The sequence below is a fragment of the Danio rerio genome, chromosome 3 (genome assembly GCF_052040795.2).
Source record: "Danio rerio strain M-AB ecotype USA chromosome 3, GRCz13ab, whole genome shotgun sequence".
In the NCBI taxonomy this organism is placed as follows: domain Eukaryota; kingdom Metazoa; phylum Chordata; class Actinopteri; order Cypriniformes; family Danionidae; genus Danio; species Danio rerio.
In genome coordinates this window covers 31,568,875-31,596,126 of record NC_141023.1, presented here as the reverse complement: position 1 = coordinate 31,596,126, position 27,252 = coordinate 31,568,875, and the positions used below count along the sequence as shown (strand labels likewise).

General features: G+C 36.2%; 3 protein-coding genes across 28 annotated transcripts in view; 2 read left to right on the top strand and 1 right to left on the bottom strand.

The window, feature by feature from the left end:
* Positions 1–300: 300 nt before the first annotated feature.
* On the top strand, positions 301–5,188 carry baxb (BCL2 associated X, apoptosis regulator b). Its single transcript, NM_001013296.3, is given in 6 exon segments — positions 301–448; positions 528–558; positions 1,184–1,360; positions 1,453–1,588; positions 4,410–4,514; positions 4,677–5,188. Coding segments are annotated over 6 exon segments (624 nt in total). The 5' UTR covers positions 301–426; the 3' UTR covers positions 4,830–5,188.
* A 4,711-nt stretch (positions 5,189–9,899) lies between these two features.
* LOC100534669 (bcl-2-like protein 1) lies at positions 9,900–16,358 on the top strand. 2 transcript variants are annotated; one of them, NM_001442895.1, is given in 7 exon segments: positions 9,944–10,134; positions 10,220–10,250; positions 11,991–12,123; positions 12,707–12,799; positions 14,046–14,622; positions 14,674–15,731; positions 15,928–16,358. In NM_001442895.1, coding segments are annotated over 5 exon segments (417 nt in total). In that variant the 5' UTR covers positions 9,944–10,124; the 3' UTR covers positions 14,196–14,622; positions 14,674–15,731; positions 15,928–16,358.
* A 6,155-nt stretch (positions 16,359–22,513) lies between these two features.
* Positions 22,514–27,252, bottom strand: part of kcnc3a (potassium voltage-gated channel, Shaw-related subfamily, member 3a) — a 113,871-nt gene continuing 109,132 nt past the window's right edge. For 18 of the 25 annotated variants that reach the window (XM_087242851.1, XM_087242852.1, XM_087242854.1 and 15 more), the window contains one exon: positions 26,582–26,938. Coding sequence is in view for 7 of the 25 variants with exons in the window: in XM_087242869.1 (XP_087098995.1) it covers positions 26,925–26,938 (14 nt within the window). In the remaining 18 variants the exon portion in view is untranslated. Of the gene's footprint in view, positions 26,939–27,252 lie in introns of all 25 variants that reach the window. The other 7 variants (XM_087242869.1, XM_087242882.1, XM_087242879.1 and 4 more) reach the window with 1 other exon arrangement.

The following is a 27,252-nucleotide window of genomic DNA, read 5'->3' as shown; positions in this document are numbered from 1 at the left end:
TATTCTCACGGATTTATGAACAAAAAAAAAATCCCACGGAGGATTAAAGTGAGCGGACATGGCAACACCGACTTCACGTCAAACCCCTCCTAAATATGCTGTCCAAGACAAGACAGTCGAAGAACAGTTTATTCATTAAAACTTAATAAATAATTACTAATGTTGCTTGTAAACATCATATAGAACTGAAGAAAGATTGAAAATAATATGTGGTTTATTTCACTTTAAACCTTTTGAATTGTGGCCGCCTGATGACGTATGCGGCACACAAATGCGACTTGCGGAAGGCGTCGCCCTCCAAAAGATAGAAACTGGAGACTGAAGTTGTGTTGTTGTAAAGTACAGTGGGATTCCCCATACACGTTTTAGCCGAAAAATATTACCTAAAAACTAAACGAATCAACAAAATAAGACATATTTACGGACATGGCTTGTGAAGCCTCACAGGGTAAGTGATTGTAGGCTGTTTGTAATTTTCTAGTCATGTTAAATGTTTGTGATTAATAATGTTTCTCTTTGTTTTACAGATGATCAGATTGGAGAGGCACTCTTAATAGGGTACGTTTCTGTTGATTATTTGTTGATTAATTGATAAGTTTATTATTAAGTATATAAGTATAAACATTTGACTTGTTCCATATTTAGTATTGGAATTAATTGATGTATTTTAAATGTTAAGGCATGCGACAAACATCATGCAACTAAGGAAACAACATGTGTAACTTTATCTTTTTAAGTTTCTTATCTACTGTGATAATTGAATAAACACTGAAACAGCCGTAATGAGGAGTTCTGTAATGCATTGTTCAGCTGAAAGTCTAAACAGGCCTCAAATTTTTTTTACACAGTAAAGTAGTAACATAGTAAAAAGTCCTAATCTTGCTTCAGCTTTTTAATGCCTTTCTAATTTGAATACCACATGTAAGAAACAGCAAATAGCAAGCAAGAAAGTACTGCTCTAATAGCACTAGGGGATAAATAAATGATTTACAGGAACTATTTGACAAACTGTAAGGTCAAGAGATGAATGGGCTCTACAGGGCAACTTACAGGAACAGGATGATGACTGTTTTATGACTGATGCGGTGTTTTACAGTTTTATACCAACATCAGTGTTGGCTTTATCATGTTGAGTTAAGTTGCATCAAGTTTATGAGGTGTTGACAAATCGAATGTCTTTCAGGGTAGTAAGGCAGGAGCTAATGGAGGTGATGGAGGTGACTGAAGGAAATGCAGCTCCTCCAGCTCTTCCTGAAGCTAAACCAATAAGCAACAGCCAGGACCAGATTCTGGTTCAGCAGCTGGCGAACACCATCAAAGTGATCGGTGACAAACTCGACCAGGATCAAGCATTTAACGAGTCAGTCTGAGATCTAAATCTGAAGCAGTACTGTTTTTGTCTAAACCATTTTTAAATGCCTGGTTTCTCTTTCTGTTGTTCTAATCTCACAGCATGATCGATGGCTTAGTAAAGGTAGCTGATAAAAGCAGTTTCTGGAAACTTGTGGAAAAGGTGTTCACAGATGGCCAGATCAACTGGGGCAGAATTATCGTGCTGTTTTATTCTGTTGGAAAACTGTCAGCCAAGGTATTGGATTAGTTTATATTGCCTTTTTAAAAAATATGATAAAATGTGTAATGATTATGGTAGTGATGGCTGCTTTCAAAGCACTGCTTCATGAAGCTTCAAAACCTTTATGAATCCTTTGTTTCGAATTAGTGGTTTTACAGCATGTTTTGCCACTTTAGGCTACTGATTACATAGCAATTGTACAAAAGCATAATAATACAAATAAGCATAAACAAGGGGAGAAACCTCTCATTCTTAAGGTCATTTAGATGCTGTAATTTGATCCTAAAACTTAAGTGTCATAATATAAACTTTGACACCAGTGATGTAGAATGAAAATATCCTTCTAAAATTGTGTTAACATTGTTAACATTATATATATATATATATATATATATATATATATATATATATATATATATATATATATATATATACATACACACACACATATGTTAAATGTTTGTACAGTAGTCAGTATATAGCAGAGGTGTCAAACTTAATTCCTGTTGGGCCAGAGCCCTGCAGAGTTTAGTTCCAGTCCTGCTTCAACACATCTATCTGTACTAGTTATCAAACAAGCCTAAAGCGTTCAATTGGTTTGATCAGGTGTGTATAATTAGGGTTAAACTGTGCAGAACTGCGGCCCTCCAGGTTTGACACCTGTGGTATATAGTCATTTTAAGTGGATCAAAAATGTATTTCAGGATTGTTGAATAGTTTTAGTAATACTTTGGTAAAATGTTTTAATCTACTTAATATATATATGAGCAATATCACACGTGCAGCAGTGCGATATATCTGTATATTGTCACTGATGGAGGCTTAGTGTTCCACCAGTGACGATATACAGCCACTTCGCAGTGCTACGAGTGTGATGTTGCATTTATACAACAGTTCATCTGCATAATCGTGTATTTACGCGAGTGTTTAAAAACCCTTTTGTATGAGGAACTACTTTGTTCTGCCATTTATTCACATCTGCAGCTGACATCAGGACAGCAGAAACCATTACTAATTCACCAACATTACTTTAGAGCTAGTATTTGAACGATTCTCTAGCATAATGTCTAAAGTGATGACAAAATAGCTGATTTTGATCACATTTTAAGATTATAAGGCTAAACGGCATGAAATGTCATCAGTCTACAGATATTTCCCAGTATTTCTCTGTTGCAATTAGGAGATCACAATAATTAACCCCGCAACCAAAAAAACCAAGGCAACCAAAAAGTAACTCAGGGTTATACAGAGTGGCCAACACAAAATACATACAGTACATTCCTAATATGTGAGTCCCATCTCACACTCAACAAACTACAATTACTATAGTATAAAAACAACACTGCAACATACAAAAAAGAGAGAGATTGACTTAGAATGTACCTTACCAGTAATAATGATTTGATCAGCAATAGAAAGCAGCTGAAAACCGAATTAGAGGATGATCACTCGCACGACACGGGTGACTTGATGTGCACGACTGTTAAAAAGCTTGCACGCTCCCATTTAGTTGCACGAAGCAACCGTACCTAGAGGAAACACAACTAGTGCGATCGATTCTCTTTGAAATAGACTGGACAAAAACGATAATTATGCACCCACAGTCCTGCTGCTTTTAGGAGCTCAAGATTAAAATATATATATATCCTTTTGTAAGCAGCAGTGTCACTGCTTTTGTTTTAATTATTCTTTTAATAGATTATTGACAGGCCTAACATTAACTGTGTGTGCGTGATCATCCTCTCATTATCACATTCATAGTATGTTTTTTTTTACCTGCTTTCTTTTGCTTAATGTTATTTTTGTTAATATGGTTTAACTAGACAGATTACCCTGCATATTTTAGATACACGACATGAATTCTTTTTTAAATGTCAATTGCTTTTTAAAAAAAGTTTTGAATGTATACATATACATGTATACAGATATATTTTGCTTGTTTTCACACATTTAAAATTTGTGACTAAAAAATAATGATTTATTTATTTTTGGTGTGGTCAGAGATAAATTGGGTAAATCCTTAATTTTGAGCCCTGAAAAGTCCTGTGAAATAAAAACTAATTGCAAAGCGACACAACCCATTTGCTCATGCAAACTGAGAAAGCTCATACGCAACACACACAGAAAGTGAATTGAATGTGGACATAACACAGCATCTAAATCAAGTAATTTTTAGCATGTCAAAGTCAAATTTATGCATATAAAATATATTTCCCCAACAACAAAAGTGTGGCTCGTGAAAATGGCGAGTGGCTAGTAATGTTGGAAATCTACTAGCATCACTGGCTAGCGATCAAAAAAGTTAACGTCAAGCCCTGGTCAACCATTTTTACTCTGCTCAGTAAGACAGGCTGATGAATGCTGACGCACTGTATCTCTGAAATTATAAATATTTTAAAGTACGCACTATCCTTATAAATAAACTGCATAGTTGCAATTAAAACAACTCTCATGATGTAAACAATTCTTGCCTGAAAAAGCCTGAAAAATACATTATATTGTCCAACAGCTGCAATATTTGTCAAACTGTAGTGAGTTTATTGATCTGCTGTCACTCTATGTGGGCGTAGTGATACAGAAGGGTGAGGACGCTGTCCAAGTGCTGTTATTACAGGAATATCGCACGGCTATCAGCCAATCAGATTCAAGAACCAGACAGAACTGTTGTATAAACATATATATTTATATACATTTATATATACAATAGGACTGTATATACTGTATACAATATGCTGTGTCATCAATATGCTGTGTCATCATTCTGTGTTGCTTGATAAGTTGTTATTGTGACGGGCCTACAGTCTTTCTTCTTTAAAGCCCTCTTTCTTTTTTATAGATGGTCGTCGCTCGCCTACCCAGAATTGTTTCAGATATTTTATCATTAAGTCTTGATTACTTCAAAAGGAATCTGTTGCAGTGGATTCGCACAGTAGGAGGATGGGTAAGAAGCAATGAAGGAACAACTCACATTAAATCCCAATATTTAAGACATTAAAGAAGCATTTGACTTTGTCTTTCATTTTTGTGCTTCATAAAAATGTGTTGAACAGTATTGTTGAGAGTATGCCATCTATAACTAAACTGTTTGTTCTCGCTAATACAGATGAACAGTATCCCTGCACTGGCCTGTTTCTCTGTTGACCAATTTTCTGGTTCTTCAATGAGAAAATATTCTCCTTACGTTGGAGTTGTGTTTGCCTTCACTGGTGGCCTACTGCTGGGTGGCTTCATCGTCTCGAGATTTCAGAAAACCTGAAAGAGAGGGAGAATGGAGATGGCACACAAGTTGACAATAAACTTTCTTAATGATGAACATTGGAGAAACCACAAAGGCAATAAGATGATGGTGTGCAGAATGATTTTGTAATTTGCCTCTTTTTATTGTAATATGCTCCTATTTTATATGTATTTATACTTTGTATTTTGTGAGAAAATATATTTAATAATATAACCGAGTTAAAAAATGTGTTTATTCATGATCAAGACAGATAGAAAAGAACTTAGACAATAAGCTTGCCCAAAGTTTTATAAAACCTGTTTCGTCGACTCTTTTGTTTATGCATGTAATGTGCAATGAATGAGATTAAAGTGCCCTTGATTTCAGAGTTTTTGAAAACATAAATGCAAGTTAACAGCAGTAATCATTTTTATCAATCACAGATGATTATAGGCTATGAAATGTTTGTGGTCCCGAACCACAAACATTGTGCCAAAAGTAATAATAGTCAAAAATACATTGCATGGGTCAAAATGATAAATTATTTTTTTATGGCAAAATTCATAAGAATATTAATAAGGTCCTGTTCCGTGAACAAAGTTTGTAAATTTCCTACAGCATATATCAATTTATTTAATTAGTAGTGTACATTGCTTAGCACTTTAGACAAGTAGAAGGTGATTTTCCCAGTATTTAGAATTTTTTTGAACCCTCAAAGAGTTGTATCTCAGCCAAGCACTGTCCTATCAAAGCATTGTGTACATCAATGAAAACCTTATTTTATCAACATTCATAAGATGTATAGGCTAATGCTTTATATATAATTTTCTTTGTTTATATATGTATACACACAGACACACACACATACACACACATCGTCTCGAGATACATAATACATAAAAACTATTTCAACTGTATTTTGGGGGTATACAGTTAAAGTCAGAATTATTATCCCCTTTTATTTTCTTTTTTAAATATTTGCCAAATGATGTTTAACTGCAAGGAAATGTTTACAGTATGTCTGTTAATATTTTTTCTTATTTGTTTTATTACAGCAAGAATAAAAGCAGTTTTTAATTTTTTGAAAACCATTTAAGGTCAAAATTATTAGCGCCTTAAGCTTTATTATATAGGCTATACAGTCGTGGCCAAAAGTTTTGAGAATTACATAAATATTGGAAATTGGAAAAGTTGCTGCTTAAATTTTTATAAAAGCAGTTTGCATTTCAGGTTTCCTACCAGATTTTAAAAGACTGCCTAAATTCATATCAAGACTCGGTCAGTGAGGCTAAATCTAAATATTTTTCAAATTTGATTGCTAAAAGTGCAAGTAAGCCAAAAGTCCTTTTTAAAACTATTAATTCAGTTCTTAATCCAACTATGTGCTCTGTTCCTGTTGTCAATCTGGAGACGTGCATAAAGTTCTCTGACTTTTTTGCTCAGAAAATACAAGATATTAAATCACACCTCTTTCCCACCGACATAGATCATTCTGATTCGGTCCCTCCATCAAACAGTTTCACAAATTTTCAGCCTGTATCTTCTTCTCAGCTACTTAATACAATTTCTCAGATGAAACTCACCTTTTGTCCTTCAGATGTACTGCCTTGCCGTCTTTTTAAAGAGGTTTTAGATACAATCTGCCCCTCCCTCTTAGCCTTAATAAACAGCTCCTTAATAAACGGGGTTTTTTCTAGATGTCTTTAAACATGCTGTTGTACAGCCTCTATTAAAGAGGCCTAATCTTGATCCCGCTGTGCCTGACCACTACAGGCCCATATCTAAGCTCTCATTTATCTCAAAGGTTTTAGAGAAAATTGTGCTTTCACAATTGACCTCAAATCTGGACATTTTTAATATTCTAGACCCCTTCCAATCTGGTTTTAGAGCAAAACACAGCACTGAGTCTGCACTACTAAAGGTCACAAATGACATTTTACTCTTCATGGATTCTGGATCTTCTGCGATTTTAATACTTTTAGACCTAAGCGCTGCTTTTGATACCGTATCACAACATATTATTGAGACGACTTGAGTCTGTTGTTGGGGTTCAGGGCCTTGCCTTGCAGTGGTTCTCCTCATATCTAAAGGGGAGATCTTTTTCTGTAAATATTGGATCCTTTACTTCACCCCCTAAACCTATTCATTGTGGTGTTCCACAAGGATCTATTCTTGGCCCTCTTTTATTTTCTCTTTATATGCTTCCTTTAAGCTCAATACTCCTCAAACATAACATAAGCTATCACTGCTATGCTGATGATCTCCAACTATACTTTCCAATCAAACTAGGAAAAGATTTATCATTAGAAAATCTTTTCCTATGCCTTACCGACATTAAGACCTGGATGACAAATAACTCTCTGCAACTAAATGAGAACAAAACAGAAGGGTTAATTTTAGGTCCTGCTGCTACCAACAATTCAATTAAAACTCAGCTAGGAGCCCTAAACGACAATCTGCACAATCACGCCAAGAATCTCTGAGTTATCTTTGATCCACTCATGCAGTTTGACAAACATGTAAATGCGGTTGTGAAGAGCAGTTTCTTCCAGCTTAGATTGGTGGCAAAAGTTAAACGCTTTCTTTCTAAAAAAGATTTAGAAATCATAACCCATGCTTTAATCTCCTCTCGGTTAGACTACTGCAATTCTTTGTATATTGGCCTACCTCAGTCAACACTCTCTCGGCTACAGTTGGTCCAAAATGCAGCCGCCAGATTAATAACAGGAACTAAGAAAAGAGATCATATCTCCCCTGTCCTTGCCTCATTGCAATGGCTACCTATAAAATACAGGGTTGATTTTAAAATTCTTCTTTTCACTTATAAAGCTTTGCACAATTCTGCCCCGGCCTATGTCAGCGATTTTATTAGGCCATATACAGCTTGTAGATTCTTAAGATCACATGATCAGTTTCTTTTGTCTGTCCCTCGGTCTCGCTGCAAGTCAAAGGGTGATGGAGCTTTCAGTGTTGCGGCCCCAAGGCTCTGGAATAGTCTCCCTCTAAATATCAGAATCTCTCCTTCTTTGGATGCTTTTAAATCTAACTTAAAGACACATTTTTACTCTCTTGCCTTTGACTGATGCATGCATGTTATTTTTGTATTATTTATATTTTAGTATTACTTTTAAATATATTTTATTGTATTTTTAATACCAGTTATTTTTAGTTTTATTGTCTAGTTTATTTTATTGTAAAGCACTTTGGATCAACTACGGTTGTGTTAAATTGTGCTCTATAAATAAAGTTTGCCTTGCCTTGCCTTGCCTTGCATATACTCTAGAATGTTATGAAGAGTGATCAGATGAATTGCATAGTCCTTTGCCTTGAAAATTAACTTAATCCTGAAAAATCTTTCCACTGCATTTCATTGCTGTCTTTAAAGGACTTGCTGAGATCATTTCAGTAATTGTCTTGTAGCACAAGGCTAGAGATCATTATATTAGGCTGATTGGGTTAGAATGGCAGACTTGACATGTTAAAAGGAGGGTGATGCTTGAAATCATTGTTTTTCCATTGTTAACGATGGTGGCCTGCAAAGAAACACGTGCAGCCATCATTGCGTTGCATAAAAATGTCTTCACAGGCAAGGATATTGTGGCTACTAACATTGCACCTAAATCAACAATTTATAGGATCATCAAGAACTTCAATGAAAGCGATTCAATTCTTGTTAAGAAGGCTTCAGGGTGCCCAAGAAAGTCCAGCAAATGTCAGGATCGTCTCCTAAAGAGGATTCAGCTGCAAGATCGAAGTGCCAACTGTGCAAAGCTTGCTCAGGAATGGCAGCAGGCAAGTGTGAGCACATCTGCACGCACAGGGAGGCGAAGACTTTTTCAAGACGGCCTGGTGTCAAGAAGGGCAGAAAAGAAGCCACTTCTCTCCAAAAAAAAAACTTTAGGGACAGATTAATCTTCTGCAAAAAGTATGGCGAATGGACTGCTGAGGACTGGGGCAAAGTCATATTTTTGATGAAGTCCTTTTAATTTGTTTGGGGCATCTGGAAAAAGGCTTGTCTGGAGAAGACAAGGTGAGCGCTACCATCAGTCCTATGTCATGCCAACAGTAAAGGATCCTGAGACCATTCATGTGTGGGGTTGCTTCTCATCTAAGGTAGTGGGCTCACTCACAATTTTGCCCAAAAACACATCTATAAATAAAGAATGGTACCAAACACCCTCCAACAGCAACTTCTTTCAACAATCCAACAACAGTTTGGTAAAGAACAATGCATTTTTCAGCATGACGGAGCACCGTGCCTTAAGGCAAAAGTGATTTCTAAGTGGCTCAGAGACCAAAACGTTGAAATTTTGGGTCCATGACCTGGAAACTCTCCAGATCCTTAATCCAATTGAGAATTTGTGGTCAATCCTCAAGAGGCGGTGGACAAACAAAAACCCACTAATTCGACAAACTCCAAGAAGTGATATTGAAAGAATGGGTCGCTATCACTCAGGATTTGGCCCAGAAGTTGATTGAGAGCATCCTCAGTCGAATTGCAGAGGTCCTGAAAAAGAAGGGCCAACACTGCAAATACTGACTCTTTGCATAAATGTCATATAATTGTTGATAAAAGCCTTTGAAACATATGAAGTGCTTGTAATTATATTTCAGTACATCACAGAAACAACTGAAACAAAGATCTAAAAGCAGTTTAGCAGCAAACTTTGGGAAACCAATATTTGTGTCATTCTCAAAACTTTTGGCCACGACTGTATATATATATATATATATATATATATATATATATATATATATATATATATATATATATATATATATATATGTGTGTGTGTGTGTGTGTGTGTGTGTGTGTGTGTGTGTGTGTATATATATATACATTGATTTGCCTAATTACTCTAACCTGCTTAGTTAACATAATTAACTTAGTTAAGCCTTTAAATGTCACTTTAAGCTGTATGTCTTGAAAAATATCTAGTCAAATAATATTTACTGTCATGGCAAATAAAAAATAAATCAATTTAACAGAAACATTATTTCTTCGCTAAACAGAAATTGAAAAAATACATAAATAAACGGGGGCTAATATTTCTGACTTTAACTGTATTTTGGGGGTAGTCTGAAATATCACTTGTTTGTTTCGCTTTTATTTTCAATTTGCCTAAGAGGTAAGATGCGGAACAAATGAACTTGCGGAACTTGATATAGTTGCTTTATAGCAGGCTATTGAAAGACTTGCTAAACTCGTTAGAATTTTTCGTTAAGACAGGCTAGAGCCATTGCAAAAAAACAATTTCGTCTGTAGACGCATGAAGCGGACATTCGGCTTCCCGATCTCAGGACCAAGGAGTACGATAGAAAAACAGTCAATTCATGGCATCAGGTATTGGAACCGCAGGTCTATCCATTATTTTTCCAAAGATGGGAACAGAGAGCAGTACACTGACATTTACCTTTTTATCTTAAAGATGGCCAGTTTTCAAACAACGTTGTTCTTAGGTAAGTTTTACATTTCTTTGTTATCGAGCTGATGGCTTTATAATATACAATCAATAGACTAAATAATTACTTTAAAACATTTAGGCCTAGGATAAAACTAGAATAAAAACGTGTAGTACACTTTTACAAGTAGGACATGCCCCTGGGTCATGTTGATCCTTAAAAACAAGTCATAATTAAGGTCTAAGTTTACAGTTATATGATTGTATGCAACATTTAGTTTGATCGTAGTTTATCATTATTTAGCCTATTGTAGCATTGTTATCCAACGATTAACCCCCTGGTATGGACTAAGTTTTATAGGAATCGATGATATCCTTATTATTTTTGGTTTTCTTGTAAGTCATATCATGGATTCTTCCTCATTCATCTTCTCAGATCACTTACGGGCCAGATAGAGAGGGCAGGGATGAGTGTGCCCTCTCTTCCTGAGACGCAGCCAATGAATGATGATCAGGAGCAACTTCTGGAGCAGATTGCTAAAGTCATTCTACAAATCGGTGATGTTGTAGATCGAGACCCAACATTCATAAAGTAAGAAACTCTTTTTATGTCACTGTATTATGTAATAAAAACGAATTTTTGTTGACATAAAACATAAAAACAACATTCTGTGAACATTCAACGAACTAACATTCTTGGAGCAAAAAATATTTGTTGCACAGAGTTTGAAAAAAGTAGCTGGAGCTAAAACAATTACAGAGGTAATCCATTCTATAAGGCAACATTTCACAAGCATGTAAATAAATGGTTAGTTTATTGATTTTTCTTCAGCTTATAGTGCCTCTAGGGCGAGGCAGTGGCGCAGTAGGTAGTGCTGTCGCCTCACAGCAAGAAGGTTGCTGGGTTGCTGGTTCGAACCTCAGCTCAGTTGGCGTTTCTGTGTGGAGTTTGCATGTTCTCCCTGCCTTTGCGTGGGTTTCCTCCGGGTGCTCCGGTTTCCCCACAGTCCAAAGACATGCGGTACAGGTGAAATGGGTAGGCTAAATTGAATGTGTGTGTGGATGTTTCACAGAGATGGGTTGCGGCTGGAAGGGCATCCGCTGTGTAAAATCTTTCTGGATAAGTTGGCGGTTCATTCCGCTGTGGCAACCCCGGATTATTAAAGGGACTAAGAAAATGAATGAATGAATAGTCCCTTTATTAATCTGGGGTCTCCACAGAGGAATGAACCACCAACTTATCTAGCATATGTCTAAACAGCGGATGTCCTTCCAGCTGCAACCCAGTACTGGGAAACATACACACTCATATGCTACAGAGAATTTAGTTTATTTAATTCACCTATAGTGTATGATAGTGTATGTCTTTGGACTATAAACTGGAGTTCCCAGAGGAAACCCACGCCAACACGGGGAGAACAATCCACAAATGCCAACTGACTTAGCCGAAACTAGAACCAGCGATCGTCTTGCTGTAAGGCGACGGTGCTAACCACTGAGCCACTGTGTCAAATAGCAAGTAACACATTAAATTTAACCTGAAATATTATTTTCTTGTAAAATTCTTGTAAAACACATTTCAGCAGTCTTTGATTAAGCTACCTTTTGTTTTGATGATCCCCAAGAGATGTTCACTGACTGTAAGTACCATTGCTAGTAGGCTACAGCTTATTCTAACCCTAAACATTTAAGCTGTCTGATGTAATTGCAAAGCTGCTGAAGTGAACGTAATGTAGAAATTGAGTATTTTATTTTTAACTTTAATCAAGTTAACAAATAAAATTGTGCTTGGTTTCAGCTTGACTGATAGGTTTGCATGCGTGCTGGACAGACAGCATTTCCAGAGACTTGCAGACAAAGTGTTTAAGGATGGTATCACCTGGGGAAAAATTGCTTCCCTGATCTGTGTTGTTGGAAAAACAATTGTGAAGGTATGCATAACTTTCTTTACCTCACCTTCATTATGTTTTATTGCTCAAAGTGTTAATGTGCATCCATTATGCCCATTTCAATAATATAACATAATATACTGTAAGTCTTCTGTGTCCCTAGGATTAGTCTGAAATGTCAAATTAAAAATGGCCAATATCATTTATTGTAACCTGTTAAAGATTTTTGGTTCAGAATAAAAATAAACCGTTTCATAGGCACCTTTACATGCAAATTAGCTGCATTTAACAATGACAGACAGCGAAAACAGCAAAAGTCGAGATGGATCTAGATGTAAATTACAGAAATGACAAAACTGTATAGAAACTGTCCTGTGAGACTATTTGTTCAGCTGCAGTCATCACGAAGCATCAAGGATTATATATTTACAAAGATTATATACATAGGTCACTTCTGGATGTGTAGCTAGATCAAGAACTGTTGTTATTGAGGGGGGTTGAACACACCACCAGTAAAGCTTTATGTGCAAACAAGAGAGTTCTGCACGATAGCTGTAGTTGCAGTTTTATACATTTGCATTTGCATTTGTTTGTTTTTTTATTTTCCTTTTCCTTTTTTATTTAGATTATTGGCAATTCCATTCCTGACTTTGTGTCTTGGACACTGAATTATTTCAAGGATAACCTACAGACCTGGATCTGCAATATGGGAGGATGGGTATGATTGGAGAGACTTATGGAAAATACTTGTAGAGGATGGGAATCTGCATCATGGAATCTGCCAAATTTTCTTAAACACTCAGAAGCACACAATGTAAAGCAATACAAATCACCACAGAAAAAAAACAGACCAATTTATACCAGTTAAAAATATAGCAAACACTCATAAAAATAGACTGTCTAAAATATCTTTATTAAAAATGCCCTGTGTGTCTGAAAAGCTGAAAATATGAATTCCATATTAGCTAGAGAAGCTGAGCACAATTGAGCAGAATAAATGGATGAACTGGGAATAAATGAACAAGCTAATCCAAAATAGGCCCAGACTTTGGGAGTGGCGTAATTAAAAACTTAATATATGAAATAAAAAAAATAATACCTTTTAACTTGTATTTAATGCAAATCCAACTAGATCTGCTTATTTGGTAAACAAAGCAGGTCTCTTATATATCTGCTAAAAGACAGAAAATATTACTTTGTTCTTAATAATATTTGTTCTTAATAAAGTAAATATTACTTTATCATATGAATATTTTCATATTAGTCAATAATATTACTGAAATGAATTTAAAAACTGAATAGATTTAAATTTACACACATTTACACAAGTAAATAAATAGACTCAATGATGGGCTAAACATCTGTGGAAATCTATGTATTTCTGTATGTGCAGGTTTTGTGTGGGCCTATCCATAAGTGACAGGGTATCATTGAGCTGCAGCAAGATAACATTCTCATATATGATTTTTTCCTTATTTTGGTGTGTGAGCTTACAGTTTATTGAAGAACACTTTAGTTTAGTTCACAATTCAAAGTATTAACGGACAGTACACAGTAATCACAGTATTAACAGACCATTAACAGACCATGTGGCGACCCCTTATAAATAAAGGGACCAAGCAGAAAGAAGGAAAATTAATAAATGAAAGGAATTATTGCAAACTATTTATATGGGCTGAATTTAAACAACCAAATTAAAATTAGTAATGTTTAACTTAATTTGTTTAAATTCAGCCCATATAAATTCTTGCCAGCACTTACTTAAAAAAAAGTAGTATCCAATGAATTTTTTTCAGTGTAGTTAATAGCATGAATTGTGACCTAAACCAACTTACCATTAATTGCAAGTCAGTGTTCAATAAACCCATAGATCTATTTGTAATGACACATTCCCATTCTCTATTGTAGAGCATTAGAATACATATGAGTAATAATCATTGATAAACTCTTTTAAATACCTGCAGATAAATAGTATCTCCTCCTTGGCCCGTTTCTCCCTTGAGTTGGATTTGGGCTCCTCCTCCAGTATGATCTGGTCCTCCTCTGGACTCCTCTTCATCAGTGGAATGCTGTTAGGGGGCTTCATCGTCTGGAGCCTGATTAGACGAGCCTGAGGAGGGTCAGTGGAGGAGCGATGAGCTGAGGAAAAGCAGAGAATCAGAAATGCAGAATCTGTGGTCTACGTGTCTTTGCATCTCTGCAGATCATGTGAATGAGGAAGGATAAAAGAAAGGTGTATGATTTTCTCAAATTGAAGCCAGCAAGACTTGACATTTCATTTGTGCTGTGCCAAGAGGACTCACTGAAAAAAATGGTTCATTGCGAACTGTTGCAAACATTTTATATAAGCTAAATTTAAACAAAGATTAAGGTGAAAATTACCACATTTAATTGTTGCTTAAATTCAGCATATATGAATTGTTTATAACTTACCTTAAAAAATGAAGCTCATCCAATAAATCTTGCTTTTCAGTGCTGCTCATTGCAGTTTCTGTGCCTACAGTTGAAGTCAGAATTATTAGCCCCCTTTTGAATTTTTTTTTTTTATATTTCCCAAATAATGTTTAACAGAGCAAGGAAATGTTCACAGTATGGGCTCTATTTTGACGGTCCATGCGCAGAGCGCAAAACGCAGGGCGCAAACGCTTTCAGGGCATGTCAGAACACGTTTTTGCCAATTTAACGACGGGAAAACCTGCTTTGGGCCATGGCGCATGGTCTAAAAGGGTTGAGTTTATTTTCTTAATGAGTTATAGGTGTGTTTTGAGAATAAACCAATTAGAGTCTCATTTCCCATTCCCTTTAAGAGCCAGCTGCGTCGCGCCAAGAGCGCATTCGCTACAGGACGCAAAGTAAGTCTAAGTGGAAAAAATTAGCATTTCACTTGCAAGCAGTTAACAGTTGATAGTTTTTTAACAGAAAACTGTTAAACAGAGCATCTACTGCGTGAGAATGAGAGATAATGGATTACTTTCACATTCGCTCTTGGATAGGGAAACCTTTACGCACAGACATCAATTAGCCTATAAATAAATGAGTTTGTTTGTTAAGCGCAAATATTTGTTTTAAAACTATTTCTAATTTCAGTTCTAATTTCCAGCAAATGAATAAATGAACAATAATGACCAAGTGTGCTCAAAAACCTGAGTTATATCCTAAAACACATGCTGTGCCCCATATGGTCTGGGGTCTGACAGGTGGGCAAATCTAAGCTTGTTTTTAATAAAACAAATTTAAATATGGATATATTAAATAATACTTCTAATAATAATAACATTATACAAAAGTAAATTTTTATGAATCAACTGAAAAAGCCTCCCGAGATGAAGACATAAAAGCAGTGGTTTTACATATTTATGTAGGCTAGAAAATAATATGTTTTGTAATATTTTAATCCTTTATATTTATATTCTATATCAATTCTTATTATATCCTATATATATATCCTTAATATTAAATTTTTTTCATATGTAAAGATATTTGCCTATTGCTCTCTTGTGTGTATTAAGCAGTGCGTAAGCAAGGTGCAACTCTGCGCCTGAGTTTAGACCGAGTTTGTTTTGGTCTAATGAAAAATCTATCATAGTTTCTTAAAATAGCAACGCTCCAGCGGTCCGCCTCAGAACGCCTCCCTTTTTAGACCAGAACGCCTATGGGCGCACAATTGAGCGCTAATGCATTTGCTATTTAAACAGCGTAGCTTAACGCCTCAAAACGACTCTTGCGCCAAGCTGAAACTACTGAAAGACTACTGCGCCGCGCCTTGCACCACACTGCACCGGGTGTATGATAGTCTGATAATGTTTTTTTTCTTCTGGAGAAAGTCTTATTTGTTTTATTTCGGCTAGAATTAAAGCAGTTTTTGATTTTTTTAAAAATTAAAATGTATTAGCCCTTTATTTTATATATTTTTTTGATAGTCTACAGAACAAACCATCATTATACAAGAACTTGCCTAATTACCCCAACCTTAAGCTAATTAACCTAGTTAAGCCTTTAAATGTCACTAGAAGTGTCTTGAAACATATCTAGTCTAATATTATTTACTGTCATCATGACAAAGATAAAATAAATGAGGTATTAGAAATGAGTTATTAAAACTATTATGTTTAGAAATGTGTTGAAAAAAATCTGCTCTCCGTTAAACAGAAATTAGGGGAAAAAATAAACAGGGAGACTAATAATTCAGGGGCTTTAATAATTCTGACTTCAACTGTATATACTGTTCTACCTCAGTTGAACTTGTTGAACCTCCTTTAATAAAATAATGCAATGTGAACTTTACTGGTCCTCATAAATTCAGGGTCATTATGGAAAAATATATGCAAATAACCTGTATTTATAACTGACGATCATAGAATAATATAGGGTGAATTAACATGAAGCATCACACGGCAAGATCTTTTAGTTTTTTTTAATTATTATTATTGATTATAAAAGATTATATTAAGTATTATATATTTTGATTTTTGATAAGGTTTTAATTATTAAATTGTCTATCTGTAATGGAAAAGATTAGTCTGGTATAGCATTTATCTTCACGCTTAGTAGACATAAGAATGTATTTATTGAGTCTCCATTTTCACATATAACAATTTTCTTTGTATATTTAAAGACTATTACTTTTTTTACATTATTATTGCATTAATAATAATATTGCACAGAACCTAATTTTTTATTTTTATCTTTCTCAGTGGCATCACGTTGTAACTAAATCATGCATTAAAACAGTTTATATATGCACTTCAAATCTGAATACATTAGTTTTATCAATTGTTGGCTAAACAGGTCAGTCAGGTATTATACTGTTAAATAAGTACCACTCTTCCTTTTCACACAGATTTCTCATTAAAAAAATCTACAAATTGATACAACTGATGCGAGATCATCATTAGTAAGGAGAAACCAATTGTTTGTGAAGTGGTCCTTGCATGCTTATTACAGTCTGCCATACTTACTTTTTCAAGGGATCTTCAAAGATGTGAGGATGGGTTATAACTAATAAAATAATCATAAAAATAAATTAAATTAATAATATAAGACTCTTTTTATTTTCTCAAATATAACATTACATTACATTCTTTGTAACATATCCTTTGTCTGAACACCATAACACAGATGGACATGCACTGGCTCAGATTTTTTTCACCAAGTAAACAATATTTTTTATTAAATGCTCCATTAAAAGACAGAACTGAGCTTGCAATGAAAGTATCCAATTTATCATTTTAAATAGATATAAATAGACACAATCTGGATTGCAGCATCATTTTTAAAATATGCTATTTATTGAATATGTCCATGTTAATTCAGGATCAGAAAAGACCAAGAACTGAGGCTATTATAACACACAAAAGTAGGGTTTCAGATTTAATTACTTTATAAAAATAATGATCAAAGTGCAAGCAGGTTTTTTTGCTTATTCTTGCGATTCTTTTTGGTGACAAATATTTCTTCAGACATATTTTGTATTTTATTAAAAAATAGTCTCATAACATTATTTCAGTCTCATACAAGCAAATGAATTTTTTTTAAGTTTACAAGGGCAGCATGGTGGCAGAGTGGGTAGCACAATCACCTCACAGCAAGAAGGTCGCTGGTTCGAGCCTCAGCTGGGTCAGTTGGCATTTCTATGTGGAGTTTGCATGTTTTCCCCATGTTCACGTGGGTTTCCTCTGGGTGCTCCGGTTTCCCCCACAAGTCCAAAAATGTGGTATATGTGAACTGGGTAAGCTAAAATGTCTGTAGTGTATGTGTGTGAATGAGAGTGTATGGATGTTGCAGTGATTCTGATGTGGTGACCCCAGATTAATAAAGGGATTAAGCTGAAAAGAAGATGAATGAAGCTTACTTTATGTTCATACTGTAATTTAAATAACCCATATACATTTTGTGTAATGTTATGTAAAGCAGTTAAAAACAGCAAAGGGCCAGGGAGGAAGAAACAGAAGAACAAAAAACAACTCCTAGAACCAGTCTAATTATATTCACATTATTGAAATCCCCAATAGTGAACTATGTATTATGTTCACATTAAATACATATTTTATATTGGTTTTGGAACATTGGAACAAACAGAAGGTAAGTTTCACTTCTATATGTTGTATCTGTGAGAACTACTCAACTATTCAAATACTTGATAGATGGATATATTCAAAAATAAATCTACATGTTTTTCATGGCTAATTAAAATGCATAACCTGCACATTGAATTATTTAACAGTATAATAATTGTTGTGAAAGTTTTGGTCCTCTTTTACTTTTTTTGACTCTTGAAATAGTTGTTATTATTAAAGTTAAGAAAGGCGAGGCAGTGGCGCAGTAGGTAATGCTGTTGCCTCACAGCAAGAAGGTCGCTGGGTCGCTGGTTCGAACCTCGGCTAAGTTGGCGTTTCTGTGTGGAGTTTGCATGTTCTCCCTGCCTTCGCGTGGGTTTCCTCCGGGTGCTCCGGTTTCCCCCACAGTCCAAAGACATGTGGTACAGGTGAATTGGGTAGGCTAAATTGTCCGTAGTGAATGTGTGTGTGGATGTTTCCCAGAGATGGGTTACGGCTGAAAGGGCATGCGCTGCGCAAAAACTTGCTGGATAAGTTGGCGGTTCATTCCGCTGTGGCGACCCTGGATTAATAAAGGGACTAAGCCGACAAGAAAATGAATGAATGAAGTTAAGAACACTTTCATGTTCTCAGAGTATTCAATGGGCAAACACAGAAGGGACTGTAGATGTGTATTACTGAACATAACAATACGAAGGTTGTCCTATCTGCCTGTCAACATATGGATTTGCATACCTCTGCACACTGTTTGCACAAAAAGCATGCATCATGAGCACATTCCTGCTATGCAGACTGGCTTATCATCACTACTATGATATTATGCACTTAGTACTGTAATGTTTTCACACTTGTGAATGAGACATGAAGTTTTGAGATACTGGTATTTTCTCAGGTCTGTTTGTGTGCATTCATGTCTTTTAGGGGAAGTTGGCTTTGGACAGTGATTATCAAAAGCAGGATCTTTAGCTTTCAAAGCTTAGCTTGCAACTACAAGCCTCTCGAAAATTGTCTACTCTACTCTTAAGGTCACAACAAAACATTTGGAATCTCTCGGAATTTGCCTTATTTATGAAAAAAAAAAAGGCATTTGACACACTAAACCCACTGGTTCAACACTTCAACAACGGACACCATTTACAGCAATCGCCTACTCAAGGTTTATGTTTTTGTTTCAGTTTAAGAAAGTAAGTAGAGTTTTGACATATTAATTACTAAGTTTCATGCAACAATGCAAAAAGTACTTAAATGATTGGCTTATTCTTACACTGGCTGCCTGTTAAGTTTCGTATTGAATTAAAAATATTACTTCTCACCTATAAAGCTCTAAATAATCTAGCTCCTGTTTATCTAACCAACCTTCTGTCTCGCTACAAACCAACTCGCTCTTTAAGATCTCAAAACTCAGGGCTTCTGGTAGTACCTAGAATAGCAAAATCAAGTAAAGGAGGTCGAGTCTTCTCTTTCATGGCTCCTACACTCTTTAAAAGCCTTCCTGATAATGTCCGAGGCTCAGACACACTCTCCCAGTTCAAAACTAGATTAAAGACCTATCTGTTTAGTAAAGCATACACTCAATGCATCACCTAGTGGGTTCCACACTGGCTTCTGCATCTTGCTTATATACACTATGAACAGCAGCTACGCTTATTATTTTCTTTATTCTCTATTTTCACCTGGGGATACTCATCCCGAGGTCCTCAGATTATGCGGAGTCACTGATTGGATCCAAGACCAGCGACGTGATGATCCCAAGGATTCCATATCCGGGACCAGGCCATATCCTGAGCTGCTGCTGCGCTGATGGTCGTGGGGAGTGGAGAACATGAGTCTGATTCCAGCGACGCTCCAGGGACAAACGAGTCTTCACTGAGGCCATCTTCCAGCCTAAACCACGGCGAATGAAGTTCTGCACAAGACTTTTGGCCAGCGGAGAAATTAAAATGGTCGTGCCCAACTGAGTCTGGTTCTCTCAAGGTTTTTTTTCTTCACTCCCATCAGGTGAAGTTTTTTTTCTCTCTCCGCTGTCGCCACTGCCTCGCATGGTTCAGGATTGGTAGAGCTACGCATCGATGAATTTGCTCTTCAGTGTTTGAACTCTCAGTAATGATTAAATCACACTGAACTGAGCTAAACTGAACTGAACTGAACTTAAACACTAAAACCTGAACCACACTGTTCCAGTTACTATGACCATTTATGTGAAGCTGCTTTGACACAATCTACATTGTAAAAGCGCTATACAAATAAAGCTGAATTGAATTGTATTGAATTATTTCTGATGGCGGTTATTAAGGGTGGTGTTAAGTGAAGTCCAACACTACTAGAAATTATTGAAAGTTCTTCTTAGTGTTTGACTACATTATGTGGTACTAAAAACAAACATGTTCTGTCAGCCATAAGTCTTTTCTTTTAGCATTGTTTGCATGAGTAGTGAATATCAAGAACTTCTAGATAAAGGGTTTCATGAGGGCATCATCTGGGGAGAAATTGTTACTTCGACCTGTATGCAAACAATGTATGCAATGTTCTTTAACCAGTTTGGGTCATTGACATTACAATGACATCTGATAATGACATTTGTGTCTTGGACACACAATTACACAAGTTTGATATTCTAGAAAAACCTCCTGAAATGAATCTGCAATATAGGAGGATGAGTTATTTAATAAACATGACAACACTTGCATTTATAAGACAAATTGTTCCCACTTTATATTAGGTGGCCTTAACTAATATGCACTTACACTGAAATTAATCATTTGTTACAATGTTGTGGAATTACATGTTTTTACATTGTACTTATGATTGATTAAATATCTGCATGTAATTTCACCTCAAATCAATTTCTGTAATTACATTTTTAGTTACAATGTTGACCATTCATTACACCTTAACCCACTCTAAAATCTACCCATTCTACCAAACCTGTCCTTAACCCAATTCAAGAGTGTTCTCTAATACTTTTTTACAATTTGGGATGCAAGTACATAGTTGTTAAGACCAACAAATCAACTCAAGCCAAATCAAGCGCCAGTGATTGTTGTCTTTTTTATTTTTTCAAATTAAAAGCGTGGCCCGTGGTGTAGTCACACGATTGAGTGAAATTAATCAGCTTGATATCCCACTCATCTTGCTGTAAAAAAAAGTATTGCTGACTAAATACTTTTACTAACTTTTCAAATTTAACACATCAATCAAACTGACAAAAATATGCAGTTAACTGTATAAGTTTTATATGTTAAAAGCATAACTTAGTTTATAAAAGCATAACTTTAAAAAGTTTAGTTTGAAACCTGATTAATTGATTAAAATAAGGTAAAGCAGCAAACAAATATTGTTGTCTTGACTTTTTGTGGTTACATTTTTTGCAGTGCTGGCTGGACTCCTCATTAGTGCTGCTCTGCTGGGTGGACAAATAATATAACACGCATTTAAATAAATGTAAATATATCATCAGCCTGGTGGTCATACAAACATATCCAAGTTAAAGTGCTGTATCATACTATATACTACAACTTGTACAGTGCTCAGCATATGTAAGTTCACCCCTCACAAACCTCTATTTTAAATTTACATTTTTAACAGGAAGCTGTACAATATTACATTTGTGCATAATCATTAGATTAGTCAGTACTGAAGCCAAATCTGAAAATAACTTAATACCAAAAAAAACAAAATAACTTACGATAACGCTCCAAAAACGAGTGCACCCAAATTTATGTTATATAAAAATATTAAATACAAATTTTAAAAAAGAGAAAAAAATCAAGCAAAGCAAAAACATTGATTTTTTGCAATATTTTAACTGAATTCAATTGCATCTTTTAATTTCTAAATATGTATGGTGACAAAAATATATTTTAATAAATATATTTAATAAATCTGTTTAAATGTACCAAAATACATTGCCTAGATTCACTGAGAAATAGAGAAAAAAAAATCAATTACGAAATGGGGTGTACTTAATTATGCTGCACACTGTAGGTATTCTGAGAATGACATACCAGCTTAAAATGTCATTTTATTACTCTAAATAATGTCACAGAATCTTTCTCCTCAAAAATGAAGCTACATAAATAATTAAAATTTATTCTGATATATGTGATCTTAAAATTAAAATATATTTTATTGCCATAAATGACACCCACAGAACTACATAATGTATGTAGGGTTGTTTCTAGGCTCTTTAGATGATTCAAATGTTCTTCACAAATACACAAAACAAGATCTTTTTTTGAGAAATGGCCCCTTTACACTGCACTTTCACTGAAAAGTCATGAAAAGCAAGAACAAAGGGTAAAGAATATTACAGTGTATGGTAGGACTCAACATGGAATAATAGCAAAGAATATTTGAAGAATCACACAGGACAAGTGTTGAAAATTTTGGCATGAGCTTTTAACATTTTTATTGACTTTTTGAGAACTTTTTCTTTTTAAATTGGATTTCATTTTTCTAATTGTTCTTTTTTTCCCTATCTGTAATGGAGATTTGATCAGGTAGGTTAGCATTCACGTTCAAACTTTCATACTTTTAGTAATATAACGATTTTTAAGTCTCCGTTTTCACAAACTCTGTTAAATTATACAGTTTATTAATCTTTTTCTTTATACATTTCAAAAATATAAAAGGTAAATAATAAACATTCCATTGAAATATATTTTATACAGTTCTTGATATTTTTTTCCCTTTTTTGTATGACAATAAAATTGTATCCAGCATCAATCTTAGTAGCATAGAACTCATCCATTTCTTTTAGGAACCTTCTCTTTCTCACTGGCCTCTCTGTCTCTCTCTCTCACTCTCTTCATCAATGATTCGCGTCTTTGGGGTGAATATAGAGTGTGGTTAGGCTTTCGCTCAGCAGCTCCATTAGCTCTGATAGTGCAATCAATCCCCCTTTTAAATAAGCTACGATAAGTATAAAAGGACGAAACACAAAAAACACATAGTGCATATCGGGCCAAACTATACTAGAATAAATGTAAATACACATGCAGGGGAAACTGAATTCCTGCAGGGTTTTTTTGTTGTTGACATCTGCTGCATCTGTTCAGCTCTGAGTCTGTGGAAGCTCTGATGAATGTTCACTACAGATATCATCCAGACAAAAACAATATAGAAACAAGTACATTTTTCAAAATGGCTACCATATAGCCATAGCTATCATTTGAAATGGCTACAATTCGAATAAAAAGGTGAGGGACACCAGAAACATGTTCTTCTATCCTTTATGAGGGTGTCTTTACAAAGAGTTAAGGCTGCCAACGTACAATTCAAAATATAAACAGCGATGCTGCATAAACGCCTGCTCAAAGTATGCAGCTGTAACTGCAGCGCTCAAGCCACCTCCGAGCTGCATTAAATACTGTGCAAAGACACTCAAACGCCTCCTCGGAAGCACCTCTGTGCCACCTTTATGGTGTGAAAGTTTCTCCGAGAGAGAAGTCGCAGAGTAGAGAGCCCAGCTGAAAGAGATGGTTCCCTCATTCTGGCCATTCACAAATTATTCACAAGTTATGTCCTCATTGTTTTCCATGCATGCATTATAATTCAACTTCAAACAATATGATAGAAAACACAAGAACAAGGGATGCAAAAAAGCTTCTTCCTCCAAAATTCCAGAAGGACAGGGGGACGGATGAAGGCGGGGAGGGGGGATGCAAACAGGAAGTGGAGAAAGCGTGAAGACTGATTCTGGCTTTGTTCTGCTCCTCTCTGATATGTTTTGTATTTGGGTTTCAAGTAAAGGTATGTTGAGCTGTCAGCCATCTGAAGGGGGCTGCGGTCTCATTCACGCCAAGACGAACCCTCCAGGAAAGCATTCGCAAGAGAGAGCTTCTTCGATGGATGTGGCCGTTTACATACATACACATTCAGGGAACAGTTTCAGGCACACTGGATTTCGTATGAGAAATGAGACAAAAGGTGGCCCTCCATCATTATTGCTCCGTTCGACCGACCAGAAAGGTACATAACCAGTCAACAAACGCTTATGAGATGAAATCTGCAACCTAAAACAAACACATATGTCCTACAGTACATGAATATATGCCTATGACTCGAAAAAGTGCATGAGTGTCTTCCTGCACCCGGGAAGCAGCGAGCAGGAAAGACGTAAAACAGGCCGGACGCTACTCAGAAAGAAGGGAATTCCTGTGAAATAAGCGCAACATGGCTACTGCAGCTGCACACGTCTACCGCACCGTCAAGCTACTTGCTAACGTTTGAAATGACTCTAGAAAACGCTGGCTCTTGTGGTGATGGAGCTGCATCTGTGTTGTTTTTTCCCTCCCCGGACACACAGCACCGGTAAACAGACACCAGCCAGCTGGCCTGAGCACATGACGTGTTTGTATGTGTGTGTGTGTGTGTTTGTTTGTGTGTGTGAGTGTGTGAGCTGCTAAGGTCTTGCTTAGGTGTTGCATAGGTAGTTACTAAACTAAGCTTACGTTAGAATGATGAGCGCTGATAGAACAAACAACATCAAGTGGCATAAATAAATGTAAACACAGTCTAAACTTAACCAGACTCTTTAAACAAAACGTTTCTTGGTGAAGACAAACAGTAAAAGAGCTAATCGTCACGTGTGTAATCTATGAGTTAAAGGTGGAGTCATGGCCCTCCTCTCACACATACTAATGCTAATACCAGAAATCTGCTGCTAGGTTAATACTGAAGTCCATTTTGGTATGGCATGGCTGGTTTTTCTAGAATGGCATGAGTGCTCAGCATATGCAATCGTTCGTAATAAAATCTAGTTTTCTATAAATATAAATCTTAGATGGCTGAAAACAAAAATCTGACACCCAATAAAGTATCCAAAAATAAATTATAGGACGTAAATGCTAATATCTTTAAATCAACACAAGAACTACAAAAATTGTGTGCAGGTTTTTGAACCAGCATGTTCCCATGCATGAGCACCTTTGAGCTCAGATGCTGTCGCTACTTTCGGAGATTATGGCTTCCTGATTGGACAATAGTGCTTTGTGATGTAAGTGCTCAGGGTCTCAAGACGCAGCAGTTCACACCACGCTGATATTCATCAGATTGGACTCACTTTTGATGGATAAAGCTTTGATTAACCCACAGAAAGTGGATGAAATAAAGAAGAGCAAATGCTGCAAATCAAAGTTACTTTCCACCAGAGCTGAACTTAAAAAGAAAATGTCACCCAAGGCCTTAAAATGCCCTTCCACCTTGCTCTTCAGACCCATAACCTTCAAAAGAAAAGAGCCCTGTAGGTGTTGGAGGTCTCCCGAGGAGCTGTCGTGCTGCTGCCGGAGGCTGATATGACTGAGGGTAATCGTGAAGGGCAGATCAGAGAGCCAGGAGAGTCCAAGTAAAGGGTGAGAAAAAGGAGGGAAGATGTCACTTGAAGCCATGGAGGGAGTGAAGGAGTTCATCTCATCATTCAGCTAGACTCAGTGGGGTTTATCTTTAATCCAACAAAACTGTGAATCTTGCAATCCTATATATTTTTACATTATTCTTCTTTTTTTATTCAAAAACAAAATATAGAGCCTCTCTTTTTTTAAATATATGCTTTTTTTTCTTCTAAATTTAGTAGCATTTAGCATAAACTTTTATTGTTTCCTTTTGATTTTGGAGTTTAGTGATTCAAGCCCTCTAATTTGGGGATCAGGGCTTGCAGAAGTCATGCAGTTTAGTCATGCTGGTAAACAAAGTGAGAAAAATGCATTTTTAGTTTTCTCTTTTTTTTTTTTGTCGGCTTTTGTTCAAAGTTCACTCAGTCCTCTTAAAAACCCCTTTGTCCTTCAACTGGTGTCATGCACTTGTTTTCTATTCCCCACATCAAGGTTAAAGACCTGTGTTTTTCATCCGTGACCCCATCCACTGATCCAGAGTCACCCATATTGCACTGTGCAGCGGTCCTGTCTAGTTTCCTCTTGTTCCTCTCAGCATGATCTCTACCATTTTTCTCTGTTTTTTTATTTCTTTTTTTTTTCATTCATGCCATGCAGTTCATCTACAGTGGAACAGAAATGCTGAGATGCAGAGAGCTGAACTAAGAGAGAGAGAAAAGAGAGAGGCTGACGCTCTTTTCTTCATAGTCACCTTTCCTTGAGCCCTGAGAAGGACACTCTGAACAAGATTTCTGATTGGATGGATGGGGAAACGGTTTGTACGATACAGCAATATGGCAGGCCGATGACGCCACTGTCTATTTTCATTTAAAGCACGTGCAAGATCTCCAAAAGTTAAAGGAGTGGAAAAAGTTTGGCTGATAACTGTTCGATCGAAGCGCTTGATGAACTCTTCTGTGAATGTGTGGTTGAATTGCATAGCGTTGAAGGGCATGATGAGTGTTTTTCCACACATTTTTTTCATCTGAGACTGGACTGAAGTTTTTTTTTCTTTATGCCAACTTTTAGGTGCATTTATCAAGGTGTTATGCCCCACAAAAAAAAGTCTTGTTGTTTTAAAATTGCATCCATTTCCACCAGGAAAAGGGTCGTGCCGGGACATACTACAGTTTGTATGCTTAATCCCACCCTTTTTTTCCAAGCCTGGTGATCTCTTAAGGAAGAATGTGTTTTAATTCCTCCCAGGACATTGTGTATCTTCAGTTTATTGCACCTAGGTTGGGGTTTAAAATAAGTAATGGAGAGATGAGCGATACGATATTTTCTTCAAGTCAGTTCAGCGCAGCGATCTGTTCATCTCTCGTTTTCTCTCTTTCGTCGTCTCAAATCCTGCGGTGACTCCGGGGTTTGCCTCTGGACAGGTTTTGCGATTGGGGAGCTTGAAAAAAGGGGCAGTTCAGAAGCTCAGCACTGCGGAGAAGACAAGAGAAAGAGAGGGGAATAGAAAAACAGGGGGATAGAAAAATCAGTATCACCTTACACGTCGCACGGCCTCATTACAAACGCATTAAAAGCTACACACTGCTAGAGGCTATCGCAGATGACGGTCGATTCAGACTGCGCAACTGCGAGAGCCAAAGCTAAAGAAGCCAAACACAACTTTTTTTTAATTATTGTTCTTTGTTTAGGAGGGATGTCCATGGCACATTATTTTCATAAAGTCTCCTAAATGTAAAAAAGAAACGAAAGAAACCCTCATAGCAAAGCCCATCATAACATGCGCT

Coding starts and splice junctions, on each gene's coding strand:
- LOC100534669 (XM_087241989.1), top strand. Junction 10,251..10,628: donor TCAAACAACGTTGTTCTTAG/GTAAGTTTTACA, acceptor TCATCTTCTCAG/ATCACTTACGGGCCAGATAG. Junction 12,800..14,045: donor TCTGCAATATGGGAGGATGG/GTATGATTGGAG, acceptor AAATACCTGCAG/ATAAATAGTATCTCCTCCTT.